This window comes from Taudactylus pleione, unplaced genomic scaffold, assembly GCF_031769625.1.
Source record: "Taudactylus pleione unplaced genomic scaffold, aTauple2 ptg000634l, whole genome shotgun sequence".
NCBI classification, from domain to species: Eukaryota; Metazoa; Chordata; class Amphibia; order Anura; family Myobatrachidae; genus Taudactylus; species Taudactylus pleione.
In genome coordinates this window covers 3,401,542-3,413,810 of record NW_028285036.1, presented here as the reverse complement: position 1 = coordinate 3,413,810, position 12,269 = coordinate 3,401,542, and the positions used below count along the sequence as shown (strand labels likewise).

General features: G+C 47.6%; 1 protein-coding gene across 1 annotated transcript in view; it reads right to left on the bottom strand.

Moving 5' to 3' along the window:
• The window catches only part of LOC148479189 (uncharacterized), a 186,695-nt gene that overhangs the window by 8,204 nt on the left and 166,222 nt on the right, over positions 1–12,269 (bottom strand). Inside the window, exons 5-8 of the mRNA XM_088454850.1 lie at positions 9,251–9,351; positions 6,981–7,104; positions 2,889–2,929; positions 2,449–2,524 (exon numbers count right to left, since the gene is read on the bottom strand). Of these exons, the coding sequence (XP_088310976.1) occupies positions 2,449–2,524; positions 2,889–2,929; positions 6,981–7,104; positions 9,251–9,351 (342 nt within the window). The remainder of the gene's footprint in view (positions 1–2,448; positions 2,525–2,888; positions 2,930–6,980; positions 7,105–9,250; positions 9,352–12,269) is intronic.

Here is a 12,269-nt window from a genome sequence, read left to right as displayed (position 1 = left end):
CCATAACCCCTAACCCTCCCTCCCCAATGCCTAAACCTAACCTGCCCCTCCCCGCACCCTAAACCTCCCCCCTAGTGCCTATCCCAAACCCCCCCAGTGCCTAACCCTCCCCCTCTCCATACCCCTAACCCTCCCTCCCCAGTGCCTAAACCTAACCTCCTCCTCCCTGCACCCTAACCCTCCCCTCCTTGTGCCTAACCCTAACCTGCCCCTCCCCACACCCCCTAACACTCTCTCCTAGCGCCTAACCCTAACCCTCTCACCTCTAGTGCATAACCCTAACCCTCCCCTCCTAGTGTCTAACCCTAACCTCCCCCTCCCCACACCTTAATACTCTCCCCCTAGTGCCTATCCCTAATCCTCTCCCCTAGTGGCTAACCCTAACCCTATCGTCTAGTGCCTAACCCTTTCACCTCTAGTGCATAACCCTATCCCTCCCCACCTAGTGCCTAACCCTCCCCCTGGTGCCTAAACCTAACCTCCCCTCCCTAAACCTAATGCCAGGTACACACTAGAAGATATGTACATATCGGGTATATCGGCCAGTGTGTACCCGCTATGTCACTGACGAGGGTTGCTCCCACGTTTCGTCAGCGACATTGCCCATCAGACCTAGGGGGATGATATACTTATTCAATGGGGGAGGGTGTATTTGTTTTTAACTTGGGGAGGTAATACTGTCTATGCTGGGGATGGTGATTAATGTATGTGCATGGGTATAATTATTGTGTTTCTGTGTGTATAAGGGGTGTATTCATATTATGTGTTATATGTGGGTCAATGATGGTCTCTGCATTATCTGGCATTCACTGTGACTCTCTACATTATCTGGCGGTTACTACGACGCTCTCTGTATTATCTGGCGGTCACTGCAATCTACGGGGCACCACTATTGGTGGCATTGTCTAAGTGTGATTGCTGGACTGGTATTTGGGGAGAGTTCGTGGAGCTGCATATCAATTTTTTTTTTTTTGGAGGGGGGGTGTCACCATGAGTTATAGCACCGGGTGACACCAGCCCTAGTGACGCCTCTGCCTGGCTGTCCTCCTATCTCTCTGACCAATCTTTCTCGGTTTCCTCTCATGACTCCTCTTCCCCCCCACAGCCTCTTACAGTAGGTGTTCCCCAAGATTCTGTTCTTGGACCTCTCCTATTCTCCCTCTATACTTCCTCTCTAGGTGAACTCATCAGCTCTTTTGACCTCCATTATCATCTCTATGCTGATGATACTCAGATCTACCTTTCCTTCCCTGATCTCTACCCCTCTCTTCTGACTCGTATCTCCAACTGTCTCTCTGCCATCTCTTCCTGGATGTCCCACTGATTTCTTAAACTTAATATGGCTAAGACAGCGCTGATCGTCTTCCCACCCTCCCCAATAACCTCAACTCCCACTATTTCTTTATCAATTGATGGAATAACTATCTCATGTAGTCAAAAGGTGCGCTGTCTTGGAGCTATCCTTGACTCATCCCTCTCCTTCAAACCACATATCCAGAACCTCTCACAGTCCTGTCATTTCCATCTCAAAAATATTTCTAAGATCAGACCCTATCTCACCCAGGATCCTACTAAAACCCTCATACACTCACTGGTGATCTGCAGATTTGACTACTGTAACCTCCTCCTATCTGGCCTCCCCAAGTCCCATCTCTCTCCTCTCCAGTCTATCCTTAATGCTGCTGCACAGCTTATCTTCCTCTCCAAATGCTCTACATCTGCCTCCCCTCTCCTACAAGCCCTCCACTGGCTCCCCTTCCCTTTTAGAACCCAATTGAAGGTTCTCAAGCTAGCTTGCAAAGCCCTCACCCAGTCTACCCCCATATACATCTCTGATCTCATTTCCCTTCACGCTCCTCTCCGCTCCGCTACTTCCTCCTACTCCCGCCTCCAAGATTTTGCCCGCACTGCTCCCGACCTCTGGAACTCTTTCCCACTCCCCATCAGACTCTCCACCTCTTTGCAATAATTCAAACAGGCTCTCAAGACCCACTACTTCATCAAAGCCTTCCAGCTATCATTCTAACTCCCTGCTACATGCTCCTTCCTCCCCATCTACCCCATCTGTGTCACCCCTGTTTGTCTTCTCCTCCCTTTTAGAATGTAAGCTCTTACGAGCAGGGCTCTCTACCCTCTTGTGCTTCTCCCTACTTTAGTTTCATCTACTTCTTACTCCCCACTAGGGCACCTAACACTTGGTTGCTTATGTTCTGTTGCTTATCTGGGTGTTATGGTCACTAATGTAGCAATATATATTATCCATGTCCTGGTCCTGTATTGTATTGTTCTGTAAGTCGTTTGTCTACAACTTGTTTATGTACTTTGTAAGGCGCTGCAGAACATTTGTGGCACCATATAAATAAATAATAATAATAATAATGTTAGGTAATATTGTTTTACAATTACATGACAGGTGCACTTTAAGACCGCAAAGTCAAACATTCTCACCGGGTTAGACCTGGGCTCCTGCCCAGTAACCTCGTCCGGGGTGATCTGGGAAGATCTGTCGGCTTCCGTGCGATTCCTGAAATAGAAAGGAACAGTTGCTAAGCGCTGTAGGAATCACTCCTGTACCCCGTGCTCGCTCCCCCTGTTTTCGCTATTAATAGTCTGATTTTATTGCCAATGATAATACTTTAATAGATACATTCTTTCAGAGTAGCAGCTGTATTTTAGAACATTTGTATAATATTTGCAAAAATTTCTAAAATAACAAAAAAATCAGAATTTTCACAAATCACTCATAATAAAATTGACAAATCTATAAAAAAATAAAAAAGTGTAGTAATTAAAGGGAGACTAAAACACATGGTAATCTCATATCAGGATAGATCTTCTAACCTCAAGTCTTTGATTGTGACTTTTTGGCTTTACGTAGCTTTTCTTACCGAAAGGCCATGGCTCCTGGGAAGTCCAAGAACGCTTCGACCTGCAGTACATGGAGATATAATAAAGAAAACTGCGGGAGCCATTAACGCGTTTCACCGCTACATTTTATTTCTTTCCTGGGAGGTTTATTACCTGTCTTGTTTGTAAAGAGAAGTATAACAAATAATAACATGCTATTAACCTTTCACTCGCCATTTCAACTGCTTGACTCCTCGGTTTAAAATACTATATAGCGGTGTTATAACGAGTGATCTTGGGCAATATCTGTTTAGCTTTTGTTTCAAGCAATCAAAGCACATTTCTGCTCTAGTATTCATATTAGTACACTTAACCCTTCATTGTACAAGCTGACACCATGTCATTCCATTTTCCAACAAGAAAAAAATAATGCCACTATCTTTAAAAGCTTAGTTCTAAATGGAAATTCCTGCTCAGTCGCCCGAATTGATGACATTACAGCACGCTGATGTCCTGCAGGTGTTAGATATTCTTTCAGATACGAAGATGCAATCTGTATTATTATCAGCGCAGTATATTTACTGTTTAACCAAGGTATAGCCTCGCTATGCTTCTATAAAACACTGCCACCTAGTGTATTATTATGTGAATTACAAATGCTCTCTTCTCATTAACAAGGGACAACTTACTTAACTGCAAGATGTTAAAGAACCTTAAGTAGCTTCAAGTGTCTCTCACTAATCACTTCAATAACATCTGTTAAGGTGATAAGTAAGGTAATAAGGCTCGGGTATTATATAACAACGGGAGGGAGACTGATGAAAGGGGACATAATAACATGGGAGATGAAGGGGTTAAACAAAGGTATGTGGCTGATAAGAGAGATATAAGGATGAGAGAGGAGGGGAAGGGCAAAAATGCCGTATTATTGAGCTATGCGTTAGAACATTAGTATGGAGCAGAGCATCTCTGAGTGCACAGAACATTGCACCATGTACTAGGTAGAATACAGCACCATGTCTTAGCGAGCGGTCAGTGTACGCCCAATCGCACATGCAGAGCCGCCCACCAGCACACGTCATCTCCAGGAAGTGTATTAAAACACTGGTACATCGAGGACAATCGGAAGCGCTTGTGGTTGCCTTACCCTACCACAAGCACTGCGAGGACTTCAGTGTAAAAAACAGGCATGTGATGTGTACTATGACGCTGCATGTTAATTATGCACGCCTCTAAAATGGAGTTGAAACACTCAGGCATGCCTGCGTTCGCATCTCCAACCCTGTTATTAGTGTCCTGCCCCTGTTACCACCTACAAACGGCCTCACCTGTCTCTCATTTCACTGCTCTGTCTTTGCTGGGCGAGCACAGAACGAAGCATGCGCATGTACGTACGTAAACCATTGGCCCGCTAGCGAGCGCACAGCGCTAGCGAGTGACTCTGAATGAGGTCCATAGAGTGTAAGCTCCACTGGGGCAGGGACAGATGTGACTGATATACTCTCTGTGATGCACTGTGCATTATGTGTGCGCTATATAAACAGCTGATAAGATATATAATAAATAATCACAGATATTAATTGGAAAGCCATTGCCTGGTCTGATGAATGACGATTTCTGGTGCGGGCTGGAGACGGTAGGATCGGAATTTGTATTAAAAAAACAAGAATACATAGGACCATGCCGACCACCGGCTTCCCGACTGTCTAATAGCGGCAAGGGTTAAATGACAGGCATCGAAATCTTGACGCCTCTCATTTTACCTACGCTGTCAGCCTGGCTTACCGGTCGAAGGGGAGGGTTAGGGAATACTTGCCGACAATCAGCTCCAGCCTTCAAGGAGGGAGCTGATTGTCGGCTAATAGCAGGGGGTGGGGCCGGCCATTGGGGCGGAGCCGGGGGTGGGTCGGCAATTTGGTGGCACACTGGGGGCGGGGCCGCACGATCGCATCATCGTGACTCCGCCCCCTCTTCACAATGCTGTTATTTTCAGCATTGTGAAGCAGGGGGCGGGGCCACGATGACGCGATTCTGCGCGAATCGTGTCACCGGGCCCCCCGCTGCGGGGGTTTCCGTTTTTTTCAGGGGGGGGGTCGGGAGGGTCTCAAGCTTCCGGGAGGCTTGCCTGCCTTTCCGGGGGGCCGGGAGCGGCACCCGAAAATCGGGAGGCTCCCGGCCAAATCGGGAGGGTAGGCAAGCCTGGCAGGGTTAGGGGGTAGAATAGGGTTAGGAAATACTTACCTTGGACGATCGGGATTTTCACCCCTGCCGAGCAGCCGCTGTCGGGATTTGTAAAATCATACCGAACCCATCCTGAATTGTGTCAATGATTTAATAAACTGTGGCCAGTGGGGGTGTAATGGTCACCATTTTGTAATATCTACTTCCAGCAGGATAACGCGCCATGTCACGCAGCACACGTCATCTCACACCGGTCCCACGTACATGAATATGGGCCTGATTCATTACCGATCGCAACTGCGATTATGCACGCAATCGGCCGATTGTTACGTTGTGGGTTGGTGAAGGGGGTATGGTCGGTGAAATGCAGGCGTGCCAGTGCGTTTGAACGCTGTTACAGGAGCGTGCATAAATTAGCCACTGCGATGCCATACGCTTCAGTGCGTGCGATGAGGTTAGCAATTCCTGAGTAAGGTCAGAGCTTGTGCCAGTGTGCGTGAGGCTGCGATGGTACTCCTCCATGTTACCGATGGTTTCGCAGACTTGCAAAGTATTACGGATGTGTGTAAGGGGACGTGGGCGTCCTTATGTTTGGCTGCGACGGCATAGCGATCGCAATCATTAGCATATTTTCACAGTGAGACCGTGCGTGATCGCAGTTGCGATCGCAATAGCGATCCGTAACGAAACAGGCCCAATGATATCAGTGTAATGTACATTAATCTCAATATAATGCACATACAGCTGACAAATCTGCAGCCGGTGTGCGATGCTATAATGTCACCGTGGAGCAGAATCTCTAAGGAATCTTTCCAGCCCCTTGTGGAATCCATGAAGAATTCTGAGTGTCCTGGAACATTAGTCCCGATATACTGGCTGCCCCCTCCGGAAAGGGGGCAGCCAGGTCAGCCTGACGGGGGTGGGAGGGGCGAGTCACAGCATTGTTGGCTGGTCCGGTAAGCGCGGTGATGTGATTGCATCACCGTGCCCCTACTTCCCAATGCCGGTAATCGCAGCGTTGTGTAGCGGGGTGGGGCCAAGAGGCGGAAGACTTTACTACTCATCCAGGTAGCCGGGAGCTCCACCAGATTTTGGCAAACCTCCCAAACGAACTCGCTGTAGAGTAAGCAAGTATGTTCTAGAACAGGGGTGGGCAATAAGCAGCCCTCCAGCCGTTGTTGTACTACAAATCCCAGCATGCATTGCAACATTTTTAGCATGGCCAAAGAGCAAAACATGCTGGTATGTCCAGAGATGGATGTGCACCCACACGGTCCATGCACAGTATGCGGAAAAAACACTGCGGCCACGTACAAAGTTGCATTTGTCTCAGAATAAGGCCCTTTATCTATCTACATATACATACAGTATAATATATTAGAGAAACAGGTTCACCAAAGGATGCGGTAGTATGATCTGGCCGTGTTACTAACGAGCCTCAGGGTTAGGCGCCTGTGACCTTGCGTTGAGCACAGCGGAGTCTCGAGAACAGCGACTAATGTGTTAGCACTTATATATTATCATCTCATCTGTGCCTCTCCAATGGCCGTGTCTCTCCAGTTCCAGGCAACGCGCCGAAACGCTACATAACAGGGCGCTCGGGGGCCATTACTTATCTTAGAGCATAACCTCTTCATGTTGAGGAGGCTTTAAAGGTATTAACGACCTATTAGGGGCTCCTTAGAACTAGCAATAGTTTGGCGGCATCTGAACATGATTTCTGAGCCAATTACCCCTCAGACATGGATGTACGGTACCATAGTTTTACTCACATCTGCAATATCTACGTTATGGTGACCAAAATAAGACAAAATAATTAGTATTATGTCTCAAATCCTATGCGAATAACACACAGTAATAATGTAATGAGATGCAGCGTGACTGCAAATCCATAAAGTAGTTTTGATGACATTTATGGTAATATAGCTCAGTAGATATAATCTGTAACGTACTTTTCCTTTAGCTTTAACCCATTCTGCGTCCTCCCCATCATCCCCGGGACGCATCCGTGGCCGCAGCTCCTTCGGTTTTTCCTCTTTCTTCCGTCTGCTCTTAGTTCTCTTCTTAAAGGAGGCGCTAAATTGCAATCAGACACCAGGTTACAGCGAGAGGCGAAAGGTTATACACAGATCAGCGGCTGTATACCGCTGGGCAAGGCGCGGGAGCACATCTCGCCGTAGGGCTGGTTTAGAATATATAATTACGGTGTTGTAAGAAATAATCTAATATTGAACCCAAGGTGAAAAAAAGAATTTCCGCGTAGCAGGATCCGCACGACTGTAGCACGCGCTGATTTGCATTCACGCGTTGTATTGCTCGATGACAATAATTCATGTTTTCCAAATGACTTTAATTATGTTTTGTGTTTTAAAGTCATTTTACTAGTGCAGAGATAAACGACTATTACAGTGACAGAACAACAGGACGAGATGGAGGAGCTGATGGCTCGGGGTATTATAATGAAAGTGAGACATTTACAAGGAGAGGATTAATGAGGCAGCTGTGGCGGGCCAGTCTTATCTCTCCCCTAACAGACTGTAGCTTTTGTAGTTAAACTGTCGGTGGTGTATACAGGCCTGGCCAAGTCTGAGACATCCGCCCATATACGCCCTCGCCTGCCGAATGCTCTGAGGACACGTGGATTGTGCCTGGCAGCCCCCGGCCTGTACAATGGGGAGCAGCCCCAGCCTAGCGTTGGGGGGTCCTGTTTCTTGGCGGCCCTGTGCATTTGTACCGGAAGACCAGCACCAGTGAAGATCCCGACAGCTGTAAAGGTAAGTATTAACTAACCTAACCCCCCCTAACCCTAACCCTCCTTTAGGGGTGCCTAACCCTAACCTCCCTCCCTAGTGCCTAACCCTAACCCCCCTCTAAGTGCCTAAACCTAACTTCCCCTTCCCTGCAGCCTAACCCTAAGTCTCCCAGGAGGGTGCCTAACCCTAACCTCCCCCGGGGCTGCCTAACCCTAACCCCACCTTCCCCTAGCCTAAACCTAACCCTCCCGGGGGCTAATTTAGGTAAGTACCTCTAACCCTACCCCCTACCCTAACCCTCCTTTAGGGGTGCCTAACTCTAACCTCCCCCCAAGTGCCTAACCCTAACCCCCCTCTAAGTGCCTAAACCTAAACCCCCCCCCTCCCCGCAGCCTAAATCTGTCTCCCGGGGGGGTGCCTAACCCTAAAACACCTTCCCTTAGCCTAAACCTAACCCTCTTGGGGGTGTGCCTAACCCTGAGTCCCCCCTGGGAGCCCTAAAACCTAACCCTCCCCCCGCGGCTGTCCGCGCCCGGCTTACCTTCGTTCTGTACGCCGGGCGTCGGGCTCCCAGCGTAGGTCTAATGACAAGCGTGAGGATTTTGACGCCTGTCATTAGTACCTTGCCGGGAAGCTGGCGGTCGGCATTTCGACCGTCGGCTCCCTGCCTGCATCCCGCATGTACAAACTGGTTTCACGCAATTCCAACTGCTGTAGTGCTATGTGCTATATGCATACATCAAGGTTACCATTACATTTCTGTTTGTCTCCGCCCACTCCTGGGATGGCGACGACTTACCTATGTCAGTGACACTGTATGAGGGAGACAGACTCAGCAGTCATTAAAGTGATTTAAAAAGAAAGATTTCCGATGGTAATGTGGGGGAAGTCAGACAATCCCTGCGCTTTGGGGCCTGATTCTGGGTCGATGTTGGTTCGTCCGAGTTGCACCGCGCCTACGTCCCGATTTTGTACGTGCAGAGTCGCTGTACAGATTTAGACGCACGTTAGCAGAAATGTGAGGGGCGTTCCTGGGAGTGGGTGGACGGGGGTGACTATATAGACGCACGGAGATGTTGCGGCTTATGGGAATGATGCAGGCGATTCGTTGAAAGACAAAGGGTCTGATTCAGCTTGGGTCGCAGGTGCTGATACGCAATCGGCCGATGGGTCATGCAGAGTCTACAGGCTCCGCGAGTGGGCGTCTCAGTCCTTGCACATTTGGACGCACCAATCTACACCAGGGGAGGGCTTGGTAGCGGCATTAGCATCAAGTCACAAGGACGGTCGCTACTGCGCCCAACCCAGATTACGGCCCCTCCTGTTTATACCAGTCAGATGTATTATTATGTGGGGAGAATAAGGGGTCCTCGGAAAGAACATGCTGCATCTGGAGACGGTAGGCTGGGCTGATCCATGACGGTAACGGGGAATATAGCGCTGCAGTTACAGACATACAGCAGACTTACCTGTGACCGGGAGATGTCTCAGGACCACTGTTATCCTCACTGTCACCCAGGTGTAGATCCACTTTCACCTGTCTCAGGAGCTTTGAGCAGTCGTCCTTCTCCTGGGGAGGAGTAATCAAAAATACCTCTATATATATATATATATATAAACGCCATGGGGATACTGACAGCTAAGTCACACAGGTGAGTGACCTAAGTATTACTAACAGCGATAGTCCCCAACAGTCTGTGATTTACAGGGATAGTCCCCAACAGTCGCTGATTTACAGGGATAGTCCCCAACAGTCGCTGATTTACAGAGATAGTCCTCAACAGTCTCTGATTTACAGGGATAGTCCTCAACAGTCTCTGATTTACAGGGATAGTCCCCAACAGTCTCTGATTTACAGGGATAGTCCCCAACAGTCTCTGATTTACAGGGATAGTCCCTAACAGTCGCTGATTTACAGGGATAGTCCCCAACAGTCGCTGATTTACAGGGATAGTCCCCAAAAGTCTCTGATTTACAGGGATAGTCCCCAACAGTCTCTGATTTACAGGGATAGTCCCCAACAGTCTCTGATTTACAGAGATAGTCCCCAACAGTCTCTGATTTACAGGGATAGTCCCCAACAGTCTCTGATTTACAGGGATAGTCCCCAACAGTTGCTGATTTACAGGGATAGTCCCAGCACCTAAAGCCTTGTTACTGGAAGCCATTATTTCAATGTTCCAATGTTTTTCTTGCTCTGTATAGTGGATGCAATTCTCAGTATTCTTTTTCTCCATTTAGCATCAACTGTACAGTACTACATCCCTTGTTCTGTATAGTGGATGCAATGCTCAGTATTCCTTTTCTCCACGTAGCATTGACTGCGCAGTACTACTTCCTTATCCTGTATAGTGGATGCAATGCTCAGTATTCCTTTTCTCCACGTAGCATTGACTGCGCAGTACTACTTCCTTATCCTGTATAGTGGATGCAATACTCAGTACCTATTTTTCTGCATGTAGCATCAACTGCTCAGTACTACTTCCCTTGTTCTGTATAGGGTGATTCTCTCTATGACAATATTTACATACATTCAAGTACGTGAACTGTTTCTATACCCCCATTTTTATTGTTCTGGTGTCCAAGGGGCTCATTTATTAATGATCACTGGCCCTGATATTACCGCCCATGACCGCGTTGCAAGATGCGATCATAGCTCTGGAATGTATCATCCGGCACCCGCAGGGACAGGGGCTCAGAAAGGATCCCATCCGGGCAATGTGCCTGGAGCACGCTCTGTACCGCTGACTGCACAGGCTCCGCCCCCATTGCCAGGGAGGGTTCCGGGAAACTCTCTGCCGGCTAATTATGCCATGTGTAGCCCACAGGCTACAAGATAACGCCATCTTAAGGTGCGGGGGGCAATCTCAGGAATGCATGGCATTCCCGAAGTTGGTAAATTTGGCAGAGTCGCATCTCCCATAGAAACCTATGAGGGCTGAGGCTGCCAGCGGGAATTGAGAGATCGCAGCAGGGTATCGGTATTATACATGCTGCTGTCCCTCCTTCATACATGGGGGTGATACTAGATGATCGCGGATACCTCCAGAAAACGTGTGCTTTCGGGGAATAAGCCCAAATAATTAATGGTAGATGGCCCCCCAACTCTTAAATACCTTGGGCCGTATTCAATTAGCCACGATAATTTCGGCGCCGTCGGCAGAATCTGCTTTTCGCCGACTTCGCGCGTTTTGGAGGTGGGAACTTTCGTGCGCTGCCCCGCTTTTCGCCCTATTCAATTCCAAAGGACGCAAAAACGGATCCCGGAGAAACGCAAACAGGCGAAAAGTGCTGTCAGATTTGGGGAAATCAGCCTGACACCCCCCAAAAGATGCAATAATGTTGGGGATCATGGTAGATGAATAGCCCTACTGAAGGTATTTGGGGTACTTAAATGCTCTCAATAGCTGCTAATTAGCGTCTTTGCACAAGTGGTGAAGAATAGCATTTTGCAGATTCTTTGGAGAAAATAACTAGTCCCAGCAAATTTGGGGTACATGAATATGGGTGCAAGCATGGTTAAAAATCGCAAAAGTGAAGTTCTAAAAAATAAAAAAACGCACCTTCAGCAAGCACCTGCAATCAAAAAAACACCTCCCCCATACTTGCAGACCCCTCCCCCAAAGCTTATTTCACTAGTTTTTAAGTTTGTACCCCGACTTTGTTTTTTTTTACGCCCCCTTTTTCAAAGTCATTTTTTGGGGTGTTCTTCATTTTGATTTTTTTTTACTTAGTTATGCTTTGGGTGGCTGTCCCAAGGGTGCTGAGTGGTTTCCCGACATTTGCACCCCAAAACCGCAATTCTGCACTTTTTTTCACCACCTATTCATAGGCGAAAAAGCTTCGCATTGCATTTTCGCGTAAAAGTATTTGGAATTGAATACGACGATACATTTCCGCCTGGCAAAATTATGTCATCGCCAAAACTTTTTCGCATCTAACTGAATACGGCCCTTCTCTACGGGGCTCAGAGATCCGTACAATATATCATTCTGATCCGCAGTGGAACGATATAATGTATAGTGTGTACCCAGTTTAACAGTGCATGTTTTCCAGCTCTCCTCACAGAATCACAAGTGAAGTATTTGCCCCACCTGTGAATCTTTATCAGTCAGCAATGACTACACCTGCGCTGAAGTGTATGGGGTATGGAAAACATGCACTGTAAGGGGTTCCCTGTGAACTGGAATGAGAAGCACTGGCCCGATGTTCTCTTTGTCCAGATTAACGCTTAGGGGTAAATTTACTAGAGTGAGTTTTTTTAGACGTGGAGATGTTGCCCATAGCAACCAATCCGATTCTACATCACATTTAAAAAACACCTTCTAGAAGATAATAGCTAGAATCTCATTGGTTGCTATGGGCAACATCTCCACAACTAAAAACTCTCACTTTAGTAAATATACCCCTTAATGTCAGCCGTCTAATCACTAGCGTAAAATAATTAAAAAAATAGGTGTCAGTGTGCTGAAATTCTAAGTTCTCCAG